The following is an 18445-nucleotide window of genomic DNA, read 5'->3' on the forward strand; positions in this document are numbered from 1 at the left end:
GGGGGAATCTCTTCTAACAGTTAAAAATCTCTAAGTTAGCATGTAACTTTACAGTACCTAGGCTTGAGTCAAGGTAAATGACAAGGTTAAACACAGTCATGTTCAAAAGCAGAAGTCACTGGGCAACCCAGGTGGCTCAGCGGTTTAGCACTGCCTTCCGACCAGGGTGTGATCCTGGAGACCCAGGATTGAGTCCCACGACAGGCTCCCTGCAGGGAGCCTGCTTCTCCCTCTGGTTGTGTCTCTGCCTCTCTCTCTGTGTGTCTCTCATGAATACATAAATAAAACATTAAAAAAAAAATAAAGCAGAAGTCATCAAAATGTAGCTCATGGGCCAATCTGGAAATAGAGATCTTTGGGAATATCATGTCCATCTGTTTACATATTGTCTGTGGCTGCTTTCATGCTGCAGTGGTAGGTGCCACATAGTTGCAATGGAGACACACAAAACTAGGAGTAGTTACTGGCTGGGCTAACACAGAGAAAGCTTGCTGACCCTTGTCTAAGAGAATTAAATAATCCCTGGCCATGTTTGTCCACCAGTATGTCACTGTGACATTGAAAGGACATGGCATCCCTTCCCCCAGCCCTATTCTCAAGTTTTGGAGATTCTTCTTACAATCTTACTAATAGCATCTTTGTTTTTAGCCTGCATAAAACCCAGAATACACAACATTGCAACTAAAATACCAGTACTTCTTAAAGCAAGAAGACCCTAAGAATATTTGCAACCAGGGAGGATTATCTTTTTTTTTTTTTTTTTTTAAAGAAAAGATAGAGGTCCTATCTTTTTTTGCTTTCTTTGTGCCAGGCAGTGTGATAAATGCTTTGTGTGCAGCATTTCACTAAATTATTTCAACAACCCCATTATGAAAGTACTGTTATTGCAAGTAGACAAATTCATCACACTTTAATTCGGTAAATTATCAATTTGCAGAATAACAAACTCATCAAATGATGTTTTCCAAGCGTGGGTTTTCCTTTGGCTTCACTGCAGCCACTGTGTCACACGCTGGTCAATCCTGCTGTGTTGAGTGCAGTGCACTGGCTGCTGGCTGCCAATGGTTCACACACCATCCTGGTCCCACCTCTGCCTATAACCTTGCATGTGTTTCTCCTTCCAGCAGCAGAAATGCTCCTGTTGGCCTCTGCAGACCTGGTTTAAGCAATTTGTCTGACAGTTTTTGCATATATGGCCAACTGATCTTTCCACAAAGTGATTTTGTTTAAGCAGACTTGTGAAGAATGGACATGAAACTCATATTACCATCTCCATTTTATGGCTATGGAACCTAAGGCTTGGAAAAAGTAATCTACCACAATATACACAGATGGCTTTGAGTCTAGAAGCTAAGCTTTCAACCACTGTATCTTGCAACTTTCCTATGAAGCTTAAGTTTTCAATTTCTGTTTATTGCTGCCATTTCTAAATGCCTTTGGCCTACATATTTATAAAGAAATGGTTATCTAAGCATAATTCAAGACCATTTTGGGTTGTGATATATTCAACATAGTAAGTATTTTCAATGGAATTTGATAAATCCTAAGCTAAGAGTCAATAAATTCTCCAAGTTTTCTCTTACTCTTAATTCTGAAATAGGATGAACTGGCTGAAGGGATTGAGGTAAAAGGGGGTCAACTCTAGGCAGGGTGTAAGCAGGAGGAATTCAAGTGAAGGGCATGGTCATCACCCTTTACCACCACCAATGGCCAAAGGGAGAATTCCTTTGGAGGTCCCATGAACAGTTCAAAATATTGGCTCTTGTTTTAAGGATGCCAGAGATGGATTCAAGGATTTTGAGCCCTATCGTCAAACTAATTCTCTGTAGAAAAAAATCTTTCCTAATGCACAATACTTTACACCTTCAAGGTTTCCATGGACTGGAGCTTTATGTACAGCTGCATCAAGATCAGGATGTCTTCCAGAAGTCATAGAGGGGTTCAATTTGCTGGATTCTAGGCAGCAGCCTGTGGCAACCTGCCTTTTCCTCAGTCAGGGTTGGGGAGGTTGAGAAAGGAAGTACCTTGTTGGAAACCAAAGCTTAAGGTATCTCATAGATGCTGATGAGAACACCTCTAGAACCCCACTTAACCAAGGTTCTCTGGTTCTATCCCAGAAGTATCTTGGTGACCACAAAGAAGGATTATGGGAAAGTGACACATATTTGTTTGATGATGTTCCTTGAACAGAATCCATTAGGTAATTTCCCATGGGTTGTATATGGAGTAATGGCTGATGTGAGCTGTTATTCAATAAACAGAGGAAACAAAAGAGCCTTTCTGCACAGTTATAAATCATTTTAATTAGGCTGCTGTAACACAGTCCCGAACCACCATTAGCTTTTCTTATTATTGCTCAAAATTGACTTCTTTTCCCATGTCTCATTTAATACTTAATTTTTAAGGGAAATGGTAGACTGTTGATTACTTTGGGAAATAAACACAGTTGTGAAATCAACCCAGCCTGGTTGAAAATTTGGTCTCCTATTTGTCTCTTTCAGGGTCTCTCTCTAATGGTCTTCAAAATAGATTACTGCCACCTCTACCCTCTCTGGGTATTTGTTTATACTCATTGCATAGAATTCATAACTTTCTCTATGATTGGCATGTTTTTGTTCATTGGTTTCTCTCCCTCAGCAGACCAGGGGTTGGTAACATGGCCCCATTGCCTGATATTATATGGCCCACAAACTAAGAATAGTTTTTATATTATTAAATAGTTGAAAAAAGAGAATATTTAATGACAGTTGAAAATTATATAGAATTCACACTTGAATTTTCATAAAGTTGTATTGGAATACAGCCATGCTCCTTTGTTTATATATTATCTGTGGCTGCTTTTACACTAAAACATAACTGTTCAGCAGTTGCAACAGAGATTGCATGGCTCCCCAAATCTACAATATTTACTATCTTGTCCTTTACAGAAAAAGTGTGCCAAACCCTGGAATAGATTATAAACTTACTGTGGACCTCAGCTGAGCCTCAATATTTTTCTGATTTCCTAGTCTCCCCAATAATGCCAAAACTTGCAAACAGTAGGGATATGCTGATTATGAAATACAGAATTTGGACTTGGACCTAAATTTGACTTGAAATCTCTACTTAGTGGTTGCTTGACCTTAAGCAAGTGATTTAACCTGAATCTGTTTCCTCATCTGCAAAATGGGAATGATATATCTACCTCACAGAGCTGTTAGCATTTATTACATGACTTAGTGTAGGTAAAAATCTCATGTAAACATCTGGCACATATTATGCATTCAATAAATGTTATTGGTAATACTTTTGTTAAAGGAAGACATTTTAACCCACTTTTCTAAAAGAAAAAAAAAAGTAGGGAAGAAACCACATCTTGCCCCTCTCAGGAGCCCTTCAATACTCCTTCTCTGAGAAGGAGATACTCATCTAGAAGGAGGAGTTTGAGAATGCATAGCTTCAGCTCAGCCACCCAATTCTCTGGTTCCCAAACCCCTTTGAGATGTGTTTTCCACAAGACACACCTTTTCTGTCACTCCACGAGCAGCCCTCCAGGGTGCTGGGGTGCTGGGGTGGGAAAGAGGTGGCAGTTCCTAGGCCTGCCTGCTCTGCCAGTGTCTGGTTGGCTAAGCTCAGTTCAAGGCTGATGGATGAAGTAGCCTATGTGCTCAGCAGACTGAGTCCCATTTTCCAATCCAACTCCAGTTGCAGTAGAGCTAATATTTTGATCACGGACTTTCTGATACTGTATCTCTCTCTGAGAGAGCTCAGGAGGTTCTGAACTCGGGAGGGGATGAGAAGGGATCTTCTGCACTGCCCTCTAACAGCAGGAGGTATATCATAATTCTTATAAAACTGAAGATATTTTCTGGACAATGATGCAGCTGAATGCAAAGCAAACCAGTTAGGAGCAGTCTCCAGAACCAGGCTGTTGAGGTGCAGCACAGGGTGGAAGAAGGCCTTCTCAATTTCCTAGGGTGCTCATGAGGTCACATGAGGGAATTTATGCAAAGCCCTTGGAACATGATAGGAGCTCTTAATATTATCATATGTATTAAAATATTGTTTCTGGATTCTATATGTTCTGTATGTTCATTGTAAAAATAATTGGAGAGTGTTGTGCTAAGCACCTTCTACATATTCCTCATTCACCCAGGCTGGGTAGCATACATAACAGCTACAGTGTGGCCTACCAGGTGGATAAGAGAACAAACCTGTAAAGAGAGGACTTAGAGCAGCATCTGTTGTACAGTCAATAGATGCTAGTTATTCTACCGTTGTCATTGTTTCTGCTATCATTCTCATTACTGGAGGCTCACGGTGGCCCTGCTGTGAACAGGAATCATTATACACATTTTACGGAGCCACTAGAAAGTTAAGGAACCTGGCCAAGGCCACCAGGAAGTGAAAGGCACAGCTGTGACTTGGATCCAGGTCTGTCGAACTGCAAAACTACCTTGCCACAACTTGGCCCTTGAAGGCTCCAGAGACTCTGGCCTTCCTGCTCTTCCCTAAACAAGGTGGCCAATCCCATGCCCTTTTGCCTTAGCTCATCTCATTTCCTCTGGTGAAGAAGGCCCCGTCCCCCATCTGACTGGCAAAGTTCAGTATTTAAAACACAGTTCAGGCACCACCACCTCCTGAAGCTTTCTTTGACATTTCTCCATTCCATGAGCCCCAGAGCAACAAAGCTAATGTCCTTTTTTTTTTTTTTTACATGATCCTTGATCATTTTAGCTGCCATGCAATGACTTTTATTTGCTCAGAATTATTTCTGAGGCTGTCTATGTTCTCTCTGAGATTGTGGACTTCCTGTGGCCTTTGCATTTCTTTTTTTCTTTTTCTTTTTTTTTAAAGATTTTACTTATTCATGAGAGACAGAGAGAGGGGCAGAGACATAGGCAGAGGGAGAAGCAGGTTCCCTGCAGGGGGGCAGGGAACCTGATGTGGGACTCAATCCCAGGACCCGGGGATCATGACCTGAGCCAAAGACAGACGCTCAACCACTGAGCCACCCAGGTGTCCCGGCCTTTCCATTTTTAAATACTCAGTGCCAAGCACAAGGCACAAGGTGGTGACCAGAACAACCTGGTTTGCCTGGTACTTTTTTGGCTTTAGAATCTAAAACTCTGGATGCCAGGAAATTCCCCAGTACCAAGCAAATGGGATAAGGTGGTCACCATAATGTATATACTTTTTCACCTACAGACATACAGACACATTCTACTGGAATAGACCCTAGATAGACCTGAGCCCCAGCCCTGCCTGCTAGAGGGATAGTACCCACATCAGATGGACTTTCCATCCACCCATCTGGGCAGTGAGCACTCAGGAAAATGCTGAGATTGTTATGAGTTACTTCCTCAATGGCTAGGCAGGCACTGGCCAGAGTCTCCAGAATGGTTGGGAAAGGCTTAGAAGCTCCAAGTCTCCCCAGAGGGAATGGCCTAAGCCAGTCTCTGGCTTCATCTGATGGGATCCTCATGCGACCCAGGGCCCAGTGAGGTGTGATCAGCAGCAGCTGGGAAGACCAGACACACCTGGCTCAGAGAGCCAACCACATAGGTGCCATTATTTGCCAGTTTTTGTTCATTATGTCATTGACATCCCAATGAAAGAGTTCCACCAGTGAAACTGTACTCACCATTCTGTTGTTTTTCTCCTGAGGACTTCTCAGATTTGGAATTCTTCCCACGAGGGTTGTCACTTTTGTTTGTGCGTGTTCCGTTAACTTGATTCTTAGCTTCTCCAGATGTCTTTTTTTCGGTTTTGCCAGCCGCACCCTCTTCAGCCTGGCTTTTGGCTTCCATTTCCTTTTGCTTCTCCTCTGCAGCCAGGCGAGCTTTCTCCTCCGCCTCCTTCTTGGCCTTCTCCTCTGTATCCATGGCAAGTCAGGAAAGACACAGAAAAGATGAAAGGAGGTCACGCTATTAGGAGAATTGCCTCTTCAAACAAAAACAAGTATTTGCACTGAGTGTTTGGGATCTATTTTTGGTTAATTCAAGTCAGGTTAGTGTGTACATTCAGGAAACCAATAATATAGGTTCATGGTGATGTCATTTCTGAAAATAGTGGGTGAGAAAAAGGAGCAGGGAGAAAGTAATAATAAGGATCATAATAATTAATAAACCAATATAACAATTGGCATTTTCAATGTTTATCATCAATAACTTCTCTTGAGTGTGTCCTGCCATGCCAGGTATTACACTAAGTGCTTTTCAAGGATTACTTCTTTTCATTCCCAAAACAGCCTTAGGCAGTAGCTACTTTCATTTTAGCTCTATTTTACAAATGTGAAATCAAGGCTCTGGAACATTACAAAACCCTTCCATGACCCCAGTAGAAATTGGAGTTTCATGGATATCTGCTTAGGATCTGGAGTTTAAACATAGACAATTGATAACAAAACAGAAAGACAGGAAAAATAGTTGCCACTAGAATAACACAGTTTCAGGTTAGTGTTTATGAATTTAAAAGTAGGAAGAGGATAATCAAGCCTTACAAAAAGCATGGTCTTCAAACTGTCCACAAGATTAGAGGTAGTCTTTTTGTTGTTGTTGTTGTTGTTGTTGTTGTTGCTGTTTTTTTAGAGTTAGTCTTTAGTTTGGGCAGATACCCTAGTCTTCCCCTTTAATGAGAGAATGTCAGCCTCGTTTCCAATTCTGTTTACTGTGAAACGGTCTGGCTCTGTGTTTCATCAAAAACATAGGGTAGTTGCATATGGTCAAGCATTCATGACAAGATTGTTTCATTCATTCAACTAATATCTATTGAGAAGTGACAGTGTCAAGCACCATTTTAGGCGCTGGGATTATAGCAGCAAGCAAGATTTAATGGAACAGAAAAGATCATAATTAAGTAAGCAAGTCACTAAGATAATTTCAGGTGGCAAAAAGGACTTTGCCAAAAAGGTAAAGCAAAGTAATATGATGGAACAGGATCAGTATAAGAGAAGGAGGTGGCATTAGATCAGGAGGTAAATAAAATGCTATTTGACAAATTCTTAATGATGAATTGCTGGCCATGAAATAATCAGGGAAAATCACATTCCAGGCAAAGGAAATAAAAAATGTCAAATGTCCTGTCATGAGGTAGGAATGAGCTTGGTATGTTCAAGAGATACTAAGTTAGTCAGTATGGCTAACATAGATTTAGAAGAGTTTGGTGACAGATGATGTGGTCAAACAACCAAGGACATGCAGAGTTGAGACCTTGCAGGGCCTTGGAGGCAATGAAGTGGTGCTGGGTTGTAGGAAATAACACACACCTAACAGAAGCCAATCCTCCCTTAGGGGAGAGACTCGCTCTGCTTAGCATCCAACTGATTCAAAAGGCCTTCCAGATTGTGGCATCTATTATAAAAAGCATTATTGCATTTTTTTCCTCTAGATATGTTAAAAATAGCCTACACCTCATTATCAAGGGTCCTTTTCATTTTCCTTGGTTAGTCTTGTTCCTGAAAAAGCTAGCCTTCATAGACAACAAGTTTGTTTTTAATCTAATAGGCACCCGAGTGGTTATGTTTCCCCTTGTTTTAACTGCTTAAGAACACAAAGCCCAAATCTGATCCCGTTCACATGTTCATAGGGTTTTACGGCATCGTATTTTGTGGATGTCTGTGATCTCTGGCTTCATTTTGCTTTTCCTGCCCCTACACTTGCCTGGCTCAAATGTCCTCTTTAATATACTATGAAGTTTTCATTAATCTTTTCATTGATCATCTATCCAATCCATCCAACTCAATGCCCTGGCCTCACCCTATTCACATTAAATCATATTCTGGAGGGAGAGGGACAAGGATGGGATATTTTAAAAGCTCTCCAGATGATTCTAACATGCAATCAGCATTGACAGAGCTGATTTAAATTTTAAATGTTTGCCATTCAAAATTTCCTGACATTCTGCTTCCCAACAGGGTGTGTTTATACTTTACAATGAAAAGGTAAGGAAAGATTTCTTTACAAAATAACATAATTATGCACATATAGAATATAATATGTCTTCCGACTTCTACAGAAAGGTACAACTAGAGAGTAAGAGAATGCCCTTGCAAATGTTGAGATGGCATTCTCAGTAGACTTCAGGGTCACAGAATGGCCCCCTGAAATGTTCACCCAGACTTTCTTTCATCCTCCCATAGTGTCCTGAAGACAGAGGTCAAATGTCATTTCCATTACTGGATTCCAGTAATGTACCAATTCCAGCTTGGTACAGTACCCGACACATAGCAGATACTCATGGAGAATTGGTTAACTAAAATAAAATGTGCACAGGGGTATGAGTCACCCTATTTGCCAATGAACCTGACTTGTACATCTTCCATCACCTGTAATTTTCTGTGTAAAATACAGAAAGTATACAAATTCTATCCTGGAAGACTTAGCCATCTGACAAATGTTGGCTTTCTTAACTACCAATACAAGTGAGTAAAAAGATGGCTGTACTCACTACACAGAGAGGAAAAGTGAGGAGGAAGAGCATTTTCACTCATATTCAGGTATCAGGTTAACTAATTCATGGTCCCCTCACAGAATCCCCAATGAAGCCGTGGCAAACTTTCAACATTCAAAATATCCACAAGTCAAAAGTAACTGATAAAAACTGAAGGTATTAAATTCTGGTTTGTTACAGAAGAGCATAAAATATTATCTGGGCAAGAAAAATTCATTTGACAACTGAGTCAGAACAATTTTCTATGGAAAGTCTAGCAAAAAAAAAAAAACCTGGGAGGAGGTACATTTTAAAAAACAAATCTGTTTTTGCTGAAGTACTGCTGACAGCAGGCAATTAATGTTTGAATTAATGAATGGTAGCTCTTACGACATCATAATCAGACCCTAGGTGAGCCTGCCCCATTGTATGACTCCTTTCACTATACCAACTGTGTTCCAGCAGGTGGCTCTACAATGTTCTTCAACTACTCTACTTCCATCTCTCCTTGATTCTTTGAAATATCTGGTATTTTTTTTTTTTTGAAATATCTGGTATTAATGTGACCAGCCATCAGTACACAGTGATATTACTCAAAACAGGTATGGAAAAAACAAGCAAACATATAAATAAGAAAAAAAAAAAAAAGATGAGGTATGTTTGTGCCACTGTACTCAGATTCCCGTATATTTTCAGGATGAAATTATTAGTATACAGAAATCTTTCCTACAAAGAGAAAAAGTAGGCAAGCATGCAATTAATTTGTTCCAAGGATAATATATTTAGAATTAACTGTTCAGCTCTTAGGTTTAGCATCTGTGGCATTTGTCGGCTTCTAGACTAGCAGAAAGCAAATGTCATAGTGCAACTCCATTCCTTCTGCTTCCTATTTCAGACTATCTGTGGTGATTTGACTCACTATGAAATTGGCCCCAACAAGAAGCTAATGTGTTATGGTAGAGAAAAGCAGAGTAGAGCCCTCATGATCCATAAATCTCATTCCTCCTGAGAGCTGGTTCTATCCCACACTGAATGTCTATGCATTCTGAGAGAAGTACATTGATTTGCTTCATTCATTTTCCTTTTCCGAATAATGGCTTATAGTCTCTTGATTAAAAATGATATTGAACTAGTTATCCCTTGATATAATTTTCTGAATTGCCTACTTACATTATCTATGGATATAGATAATTGTTCCAATGATAACATATTTAGGGGAAACTAGAGGGAAAGAAAAGGAGAGATACTAACAGAAAAACAACCAACCAAAATACTATATGAATTTTGAATAGTTAACTTAGTCATATATGAAAATAAAAACAAAAATACTTCTAGATATCTAAGGACTCAGAAGATGTTCACACAAGATCTTTCTAAAAATGGAAGCCAAGAAGTGCTCCAGCTGACCGCAAAACTCAATCAGTATTAGAAACTCAAGAATGGAAAAAAAAAAAAAAAGAAACTCAAGAATGAGGAAAATATATAAATGATGTGCAATAAAACTGGTAACTCTTAGTGTCAAATAAAAATAACTGTTGCTAAGCTAGATATAAAACTTGAAGCAAATATTAAAAATAATATTAAGGTTAATTATAAAAATAACAATTTACTTATAATCACCTAGATTAAAAATCTCATGGTATTTCAACAAAAACAGTGATTATGGAGGAAATAAATAAAAATACAATAAATGTCTCAGCATTTGCAAAGGAGTGGCATTATATACCGTTTCATATTTTTGTTGATTGACACATAAGTCAACAAAAATGTAAAGGTGATCTCTGGTAAAAGAAAAATAAGATATATTTAAAGAGACCATTTACAAAGCTAGCTAGTGAGTAGGGTTATGGGCAAATAGATAAAGAGGATTAGAAGGTACAAACTTCCAGTTACAAAATAAGTAAGTCACAGAGATGAAAACTACAGTATAGGAAATATACTCAATAATACTGTAATAGAGCAACCCTGGTGGCCCAGTAGTTTAGTGCTTCCTTTGGCCCGTGGTGTGATCCTGGAGACCAGGGATCAAGTCCCGCATTGGGCTCCCTGTATGGAGCCAGCTTCTCCCTCTGCCTGTGTCTCTGCCTCTCTCTCTCTCTCTCTGTGTCTATCATGAATAAATAAAATCTTTAAAAATAATAATACTGTAATAATGTTGTATGTTGACAGGTGGTGACTATACTCATCCAAAAAAAGAACATAAAATTAAAAGTCATATGATAAACTAGATAGGGCAGAAATTGCAAGATATTTTGTCAACTGAAGATTAACTATCTTTTATATATAAAGAGCTACTATGAATCAATAATAAAAATATAAACATCCTAATGGAAAAAATGAAGGGGGCAAAAACACAATGAAATACCTTCCACTTCTATTGGAAGACATTAAAAAAAAGACAACTTTATAGAAAGAAATTTAATAATATACATCAAGAGCTTTATAGTTTTTCATCTACTTTGACAGAGGAATTCCACATCTAGAAATTTATCCTAAATAAATAATCAGAGATTGGCCCAAAGACTTTTGACCTTGTATGTTTATAACTGTTATATACAATAATGAAGAACTGAAAACCAAAATGTGCAGAAATAAAGGAATACTACTACATACAATGTAGCCATTTGAAGCATACTTTCAAGAATTTTCAGTATCGAGATAAAATGCTTAAAATAAAAATAGTAAAACAAAATTCAGAACAATATTATGCTATTATGCTATTCCCCAATTTATGGGGAAAATTTTTACTTATATATTTTATCAATGTCTGGCTGGAAAGATTAAAAGTGAAAGTGAAATATATATATATGTATGTATGTATTTCAGCATTATAATCTAAACACAAAAAATGTTTATAAGGCATTAAATATTGATAAAAAATTGATCAATATTGATCAGACTTGCAAATTATTATACTTATTCATCTTATTTGGGAATAATAATGATTTTCAGCCCTGAGAGCTGTTAAGAAATACTGATTTAATTTTTTCTGACAACTATGGGTTCTGGTCCAGCTAGCTTTGTATCGGGTTGGTTAATAAAACCAAGACTTTCGATCTCATTCTAATCAATTTAATACCAACATATGTTCAAGTACCCCATGCAGGTCAGGCTTTCTTGAAATCATGGTTTTCTGGTAGAAAAGAAGAATGAGCAAAACAGCTTAGGATAATCTAGTACAAACTGATCACCAATGGAAAAAAAAAGATGTAAACTGAATCTCTTAACCACCAGTGAACTAGTCAACAGCATTACTGGGCGGCTAAAATTGTTACAGAGTATTAGATATAGGTTGGTATTTTTACCACCATCTTCCTAACTCTGCATCCAAGCCTCTAACTTTCTTTTCCGATTTTTTTCAAATAACAGCTATGAGTTATCAGGCACCAACCACACACAGGCTCCATTCTCAGTGCTTTACAGATTTATTTCTGTTCTTTGCATCAACTCTGTGATGTGTATTATCATCCTCAGAAGGTAATTTTCGCAAAGAATCTGCATGAATCTGCCAAAAAGCACAGTGCAAGCAGGGATTCAATTCTCCATTTCCCCACTAACTGAAATGTGCTTTGATATTCAAACCATCCTCCCACAAAACGTACATAACCCAGGCTTTGTGCCTCTGTCCACCTCCTTTCTCCTCGCTCCCCATTTTAAAATATAACACCTCCTGCAGGACGAACCTCAGGCATCCTTGAAGTCCTGGCTACAAGATGCCTTCCCAAACACCCCCAGCAGATTTAGGGACAAGTCCCTTTATACTTCCAAAATAGCTTAGTCATATCTCAATCGGCATACCTAACATTTTGTTAACTATTAGCGTTTATTCATCTGTCATTCTTGAAGTGCCAGTTTTCTGCTGGGAAAGCAGCCGTCTAATGCTCCCCTCGGTGATTAGTTTCAGAAGGTAACTTAAGTAAACTAGATAACGGCAAACAAATTATTTCGAAGTACCTCTTTAGATTGTGTGTTGCCAGGAATTGGATTTTCAAATGTAATGAGTGTTAATTGATTATAAGAGCATGCTTCTTTTGAGATGATGTAGTAGCTGCCATTGCTGCCTGCATCGGCTGCCAGCAGGGAGAATTTAAATGTTTAAAGCATCTGAATAGACTGTGAGAGGCTACACTTAAGATATGGAAGAGGTGCTGGCTCCGCAGCTCAGGGTCCAACATCTGTCCTGAAATGATAAGGGCCCAATTATGCCTTAAAAGTGCCATACACATAAACCTTTTGCCCCACCTGAAAGGAGCAGCCACTTGGACAGGATTTTGTGAACAAGCTGCAGTGGCTGGCATTCCACTTCTTTCCTTGAAACTCTGTGCTAATGCCCCCCTACCCTCAGGTTTGAGGACTGGGATGTCTGATACTCATCTCTGTCCTCTCAGCATGCAGGAGGCACTTGGTAGATGTTAACAGACACTGACTGTTGACGAACACTCACCTCCACAAAGCCCATTGGGATCAACCCCCTCGCTGAGCTCCTGGAGCCATGGATGTTTGTGTCTCTCCCTGGAATCTGGCGCCACAGCATTGTACCTTTATCTCAGGTATGTGTTCCTCCCTGGGCTACAGGATGAGCATACGGTGTGTATGGATCACGCAGTACATGCTCAAGAAACACGAATACATGTGTGAGCCAATGGATGTCGGCTTTCAAGAAGCACACGGGTTTCAATCTCTTTTATTTAGAATACCAAGAGTCATGACTTTTCTCATCTGAATTCTGATGTTGGCCTCAGTGAATTTTACCTGCAAGTTTGCTTCATCTCAGGAGATCTGAGTCTCCTGAGATGAAGCAAGGACTGAAGAGAAGTTGAGAATATGAAAGGAGGATCAAAATGCACGCAAGGATATGAAAACTCTGCCCAGCGTGATGGCAGAGGTGGCTATTGGCTAGGCTTTACTTAGATAAAGGAAGTAATGAAAGCCTCATCATTGTGTCACATGACATGAAGTGAGAATGACAAGCTGGTATCAAAGAAACCAAAAAATAACAAACCCATCTGCTGTAGGATCTTTATACAAAAAAAAAAAGGACTTTAGTCAAATAACACAAAGGTCATGCCTAAGTGGGGGCGTGGCGGTCAGCCTCGTTCTATTATGCGCTGAGGTGGATCCTAATATTAAGCCATTTGAATTGATACCCTGAGATGGCGCTTCATTTGCAATACCTTTAAGTATGTTTTTTTAAGTGGGTTTGGACAGATCTCCTGGAAGATTCCCCGGTGGCATGTTACCTTTGGGCACCTTGGCCCTCCATCTCTCCCGATTGATGTGCACCACCTCAGTCCAAGTGGCTTTAAAACTCTTGTAGTCAACAGGGATGACAGAACTGTTGATGGGGGCGCTTCCTTCTGAGCCAGTGCTCTTGACACCTGATCTCTTTGCATCTGCCGAACTGATGCTGTTCAAACTGGAGGACAAAAAATCATATCAAAGAGGAAGGTGTTTAAAAAAATGTATGCCAATGACTGAGCCCAAGAAAGTATTGGTTAACACTTCTCAAGTTGTATTGTGAAATTCCTGGGTCCTGAAGTTTGCAATTCCTATTTTCCATATATGACAAATGGGAAATTCTGTATTTTCAACAGGAGAAAAAAAAATCAAGATTTCAGCCTCATGAGCATCAATATTCTCCATATTTCTTCCCTGTTGACTGGTGTCCTCTTATTCAATGACTAGAATTCCCTCACATGAATTCTCTCTCTTTAATCTGAAATTAATTAATTTGAAATTGGGCTTCTACTTGGCTCCCCAGTGCACCCACTTGCTTCCACACTGACCACTTTTCCAGGTTACCCAGCCACTTGTACCTCTTTCTCTCCAGCTCCACCTCCCACTGGACTGGAGTGTCTCTGTCCCCAGAGTCCCCAAGGCCACAGTAAGAGGATTTTCTTATGTTCCTGGGGGAAGCTGAAAAGGCACAGACACCTCGGAGATTGTGGGGAAATGAGTTGTACAAAAGGCATTTTTAAAATGAATATTATTACTTCAAGCTTTAACCATGGGCGATTTTGCAAATATAGGAAGTATCATCTTCTGGGAAACTTGAATGTATCACACACTTCCAGATGGCTAGCGCTGTGACCCACACAAATGCAAACCCACTGACAACCATAACTGAGGCTGGCTAGATAAGTAGGCTGTGTTTCCGCCTAGTGCTTGCAGGGCTGTGGGGCAGGGGACTCAGGTGGAAGGCTTCTGTCCTCCGTGAGAGTAGTCCTCACTGAGCCCGTTCACCTTGAGTATCCCCGGGTTCCCACTGTCTTTTTTTTTCCCCACTGTCTTAACAGTTGTTTTACCTTCCCTTCTATTGACTCCCTCTCTTGCTTCACCTTTCTTATTTTCCCACTAATTCTATTTCTCTCCTTTCTCCTATATGACAAAGCCCTAGGTTTTACCTGGACAAGTGGAAAAGGGTGATAGGACTAGCAGTGGTACCGCTAATAAAAATCAAGGGTTAGCTTTACTGTAGCAAGCACTTTTTCCGTGCCCAACCCTGTGTTCAGGGCTTTATTACACTGAAGAATTCTTTTAATCTTCCCTCCAACCTAGGAATATTATACCCCACATGAGGAAACTGAGGCTACTCGCCTGAGATGGCACAGCTACCAAGTAATGGGACTATGATTTTTAACGTGGATTCTGACTCCAGAGCCTGCTACTAATCTATGCTCAATATAATGAAGTTGTTTCAAAAGGTGATTTAAAATTTTCAGGATTTTTTTTTCCCTTCCTCCACTTCATTCTCTCCCTAAACCTAGAAATGAAAATCAGTTTCATTTCTTGAGAGAATTCTGATCAGCAGCACTTTCTTTTTGTAGTATGGGGAGCAAGGACTGTCTGGGCCAGGAGGTCAAAGTGTCGTGATAGGTGCTATCTTGAGCAAAAGCACCAGAAGAGAGAATGGGGTGGAGGACCAGTACTGGAAACCCACCAGTCATGGTGTAGAGCATGGCTACCTCCTTCCAGGCCAGCCTGTAGAGCACAGACAGTACACCTTCTATTCCTCTGAGAAAAAGAAAGAGGCAGACTTCTCTCTTATAAGAAAGATAGGGCAAACATCATTAGGAAATACCCCCATCTCTACCAAAGGAACCACTCCGTCCTCGTGGACAGGCCAACCTGACCTCTAACCATCGAGTTTCCCCACTGACCTTGAACGCCTCTGTCCTATCCCGCCGGTTTGGGAGGTTTCATCAATTAAGGGACTCACAATCTTTTCAGTCATGTCCGTGAGCACAGTGAAGGTGGGTTCCACAATGAAATCAATAAAACCTGAAGAGAGACAGCAACACTTCAGAGGAGCTACATATTACCTGGCCTTTCTACATTTTCCAATGGAGACTAATGAATCTTATCTTTCTTCTTTTTGAAAATTTATCCGCAGAGGAGCTCCAGATCAGATTAGGAGAGAGTAGGTTGGTCTTATTCATTTAACATATTCCTTGAGCTGAATACCATGAGTCAGTTCCATTTCTTCTGCATAACTTTCTTATGATTTTCTAGCAGCTAGCTCAATCAAGTGATTAAGAAACACATATTCAACCCCCACAATGGAACAAATGCTGTGGTCGGTGATGCATATAGATGAAGATGTAGAACACAACCTGTCTACCTTCAAAGAGTTTATGAGAGATTAACTGAACAGAAAAATGACCCCTAGAGTATATGGCAAGGGCCAAAGGAGAAGACCAAAGAAGGCCCCGGGGAAGATAAGGGAGGGAGGATATTTTCCCACCCACTGAGAGGCCTATGAATAGCTTTATGGAGGTTGTGATGTTTGAGCTGAGCCCTAAGTGTCTTCACACTAGGTGGAAGGGATGGAATAAGCAAAGCAATGAGGATGAGAGAAAATACAGGATGTGTCTGAGGAATAACTGGGGCTTAAGGATTTTTTTTTAGAGTTGGAGAGGCAAAGCTTGAGAAGGCAGGAAGTCATCATCAGCACAGGGAGGGAGGCTCCTAAGGGTCAGGCCAAGGAGTTGGGACTTCGATGGGTATTAGAAGCCCCTTGAGATGTTTGGGCAGCCTCACAGGTTTTTTTAAATGTTCTTTGGGAAAATTGATTTGTCAAGAAACTTAATCTGGCAAGAAGGGAGAGAGCAGGAGGGGATGAGGCTGGGAAAATCTTTCAGAAGCTGTTGCAATAGCTAAAGGAAGGCAGGATCCAGTGCCACTGTAAGGTGGGGGTGTCACGGAGGCATAGGTGCAAGCACAGCAGGAGGTGGTGCTGCCTCTAAGTGGGAATTGTCAGAGACTTCCCCAGCAAAGCAGAGAGCCCAGAGTCGATGGGGGAGAATGTGGCTGGGGAAAGGACGATGGGCTTGGTCTTAGATTGCTGATTCTGGGGTACAGAGGACATGTCCAGATGGGAGAGAGCAAACAGAATTGGAAGAAAAGGGTTGGAAATTAGGAGAGGGGTCAGATTCGGAACTGTACCTTAGAGATATCACCATGTCAGGGAGACAGCTGATGTTAGGCTAGAGTTATTGTATCAATGGCTCAAAAAATACCCAGGTGTTCTATAACACATTAGTAGAAAATATATAATCTGGAACTATTGGTGATAGTTCGTTACGCAGCCACATGAAAGTTGGGAGGAAATGAAATCCAAATCAAGCATTTGTTTGGTGCAAATGCTATTTTGGTTTTCATAATGACCAAGGTGGGTGATCCTGGCATTTAATGCCTAGCAATAAAGGTTGCTAAAAGTCCTACAACATAATTGGCAAAACAAGCAATGTCCCAAATACCCATAGTATCCTGATAAAGAAACACTGATGTCCAACTTTGTATTCTTAGTTAATTGTGGTAGAATTTTATAATTTCAGTTCAAGCTGAAACTGAAGTGTTTGATGACAGTTTTCACCTTTTTTGCTTTTGTACAAGTTAAAGTCAACATGTCCAAACCAGAACTAACTCATCAGCTTTCCCTCCAACCCTTATAAACAGGACCACTTAATCTGGATTGCTGCCTTCACCTTAGTTTTGTGTTCAGCTGAATTCTTAATATATTACATGCCACCTCTCTTCTGGAAAGTCTCCATCCTCCCTCAGTTCTATCACTCATCATTGTTTGCTTGTAATCCTGCAGAAGGCACCTAGCTGATTTCCTTGCCTCTAGCCTTATTCAAAATCCTCCAGCTATCCAATAGAGAAGTCTTCCTAAAACAGTGGTTGACAAACTTTTTCTGTAAAGGGCCAGATAAGTGAATATTTTAGGTTCTGTAGGACAAATCTATGACAACTCCTTAACTCTGTCACTATAGTTTAAAAGTAGCCATAGCAATATGCAAATGAACGAGCTTAGCTCTGTTATAATAAAACCATTTACAGGACCAAGTGGTAGGCCAGATTTAGCCCACAGGCTACAGTTTAATGACTCTTACTCTAAAGCATCAATTTCCATATTTTTAAATCTTACTTACAATTCTTTAGATATACCCTGATTTTCTCTCTAGACATGTTGCTCACTTCATCTGCCCACTACTCCAGCCAGGAGTTGTTTGTAGTGCCCTGATCACACTAGGCTGTTTTAAATTTCCCTGCTTAGTATATGCTGATCTCTTATCTGCAATGCCCTTCCACCGACCCATTACATACCTCTCAATACAGCACCATTTGCCTAGATATTGCCCACTTATTTCTTAAGCCTCAACTCAAATGCACCCTCCAACAAGTCTTTCTGAGTCTAACAGTCTACACACTCTGTTCTGGACCTGATTATACCATATACAGAACTCTATCTTTGCACTGTAACACTCAAATAGATTTTGTTTTCCTAACATCTTGCCTACCACCTAATACTAGTTCAATGTCTTTGGGAGCAGATACCATATATAATTTTTATTTGTTTTTTACGACATACTTCTCTTACAGTGCCTAGCAGTGCCCTGCACCTAACAGAAACTCAATATATTATCATGAAAAAAATGAATGAGTACTCAAAATACAAGTGGAAAAAATCAGTAAATCCTTGTTGAATTTACTTTTTTGAATGATATCAGACTCTTCCAAATGAAGAGCACTG

At 40.1% G+C, this 18445-nt stretch overlaps 1 protein-coding gene across 9 annotated transcripts in view; it reads right to left on the reverse strand.

Moving 5' to 3' along the window:
* PDE1C (phosphodiesterase 1C) overlaps positions 1–18445 on the reverse strand; it is a 334235-nt gene that overhangs the window by 93594 nt on the left and 222196 nt on the right. For all 9 annotated transcript variants that reach the window (XM_041728172.1, XM_041728174.1, XM_041728170.1 and 6 more), the window contains 3 exons: positions 15570–15690; positions 13650–13825; positions 5624–5854 (listed from right to left, as the gene is read on the reverse strand). In XM_041728172.1, the coding sequence (XP_041584106.1) occupies positions 5624–5854; positions 13650–13825; positions 15570–15690 (528 nt within the window). The remainder of the gene's footprint in view (positions 1–5623; positions 5855–13649; positions 13826–15569; positions 15691–18445) is intronic.

This window comes from Vulpes lagopus, chromosome 13 (genome assembly GCF_018345385.1).
Source record: "Vulpes lagopus strain Blue_001 chromosome 13, ASM1834538v1, whole genome shotgun sequence".
Classification (NCBI taxonomy): Eukaryota; Metazoa; Chordata; class Mammalia; order Carnivora; family Canidae; genus Vulpes; species Vulpes lagopus.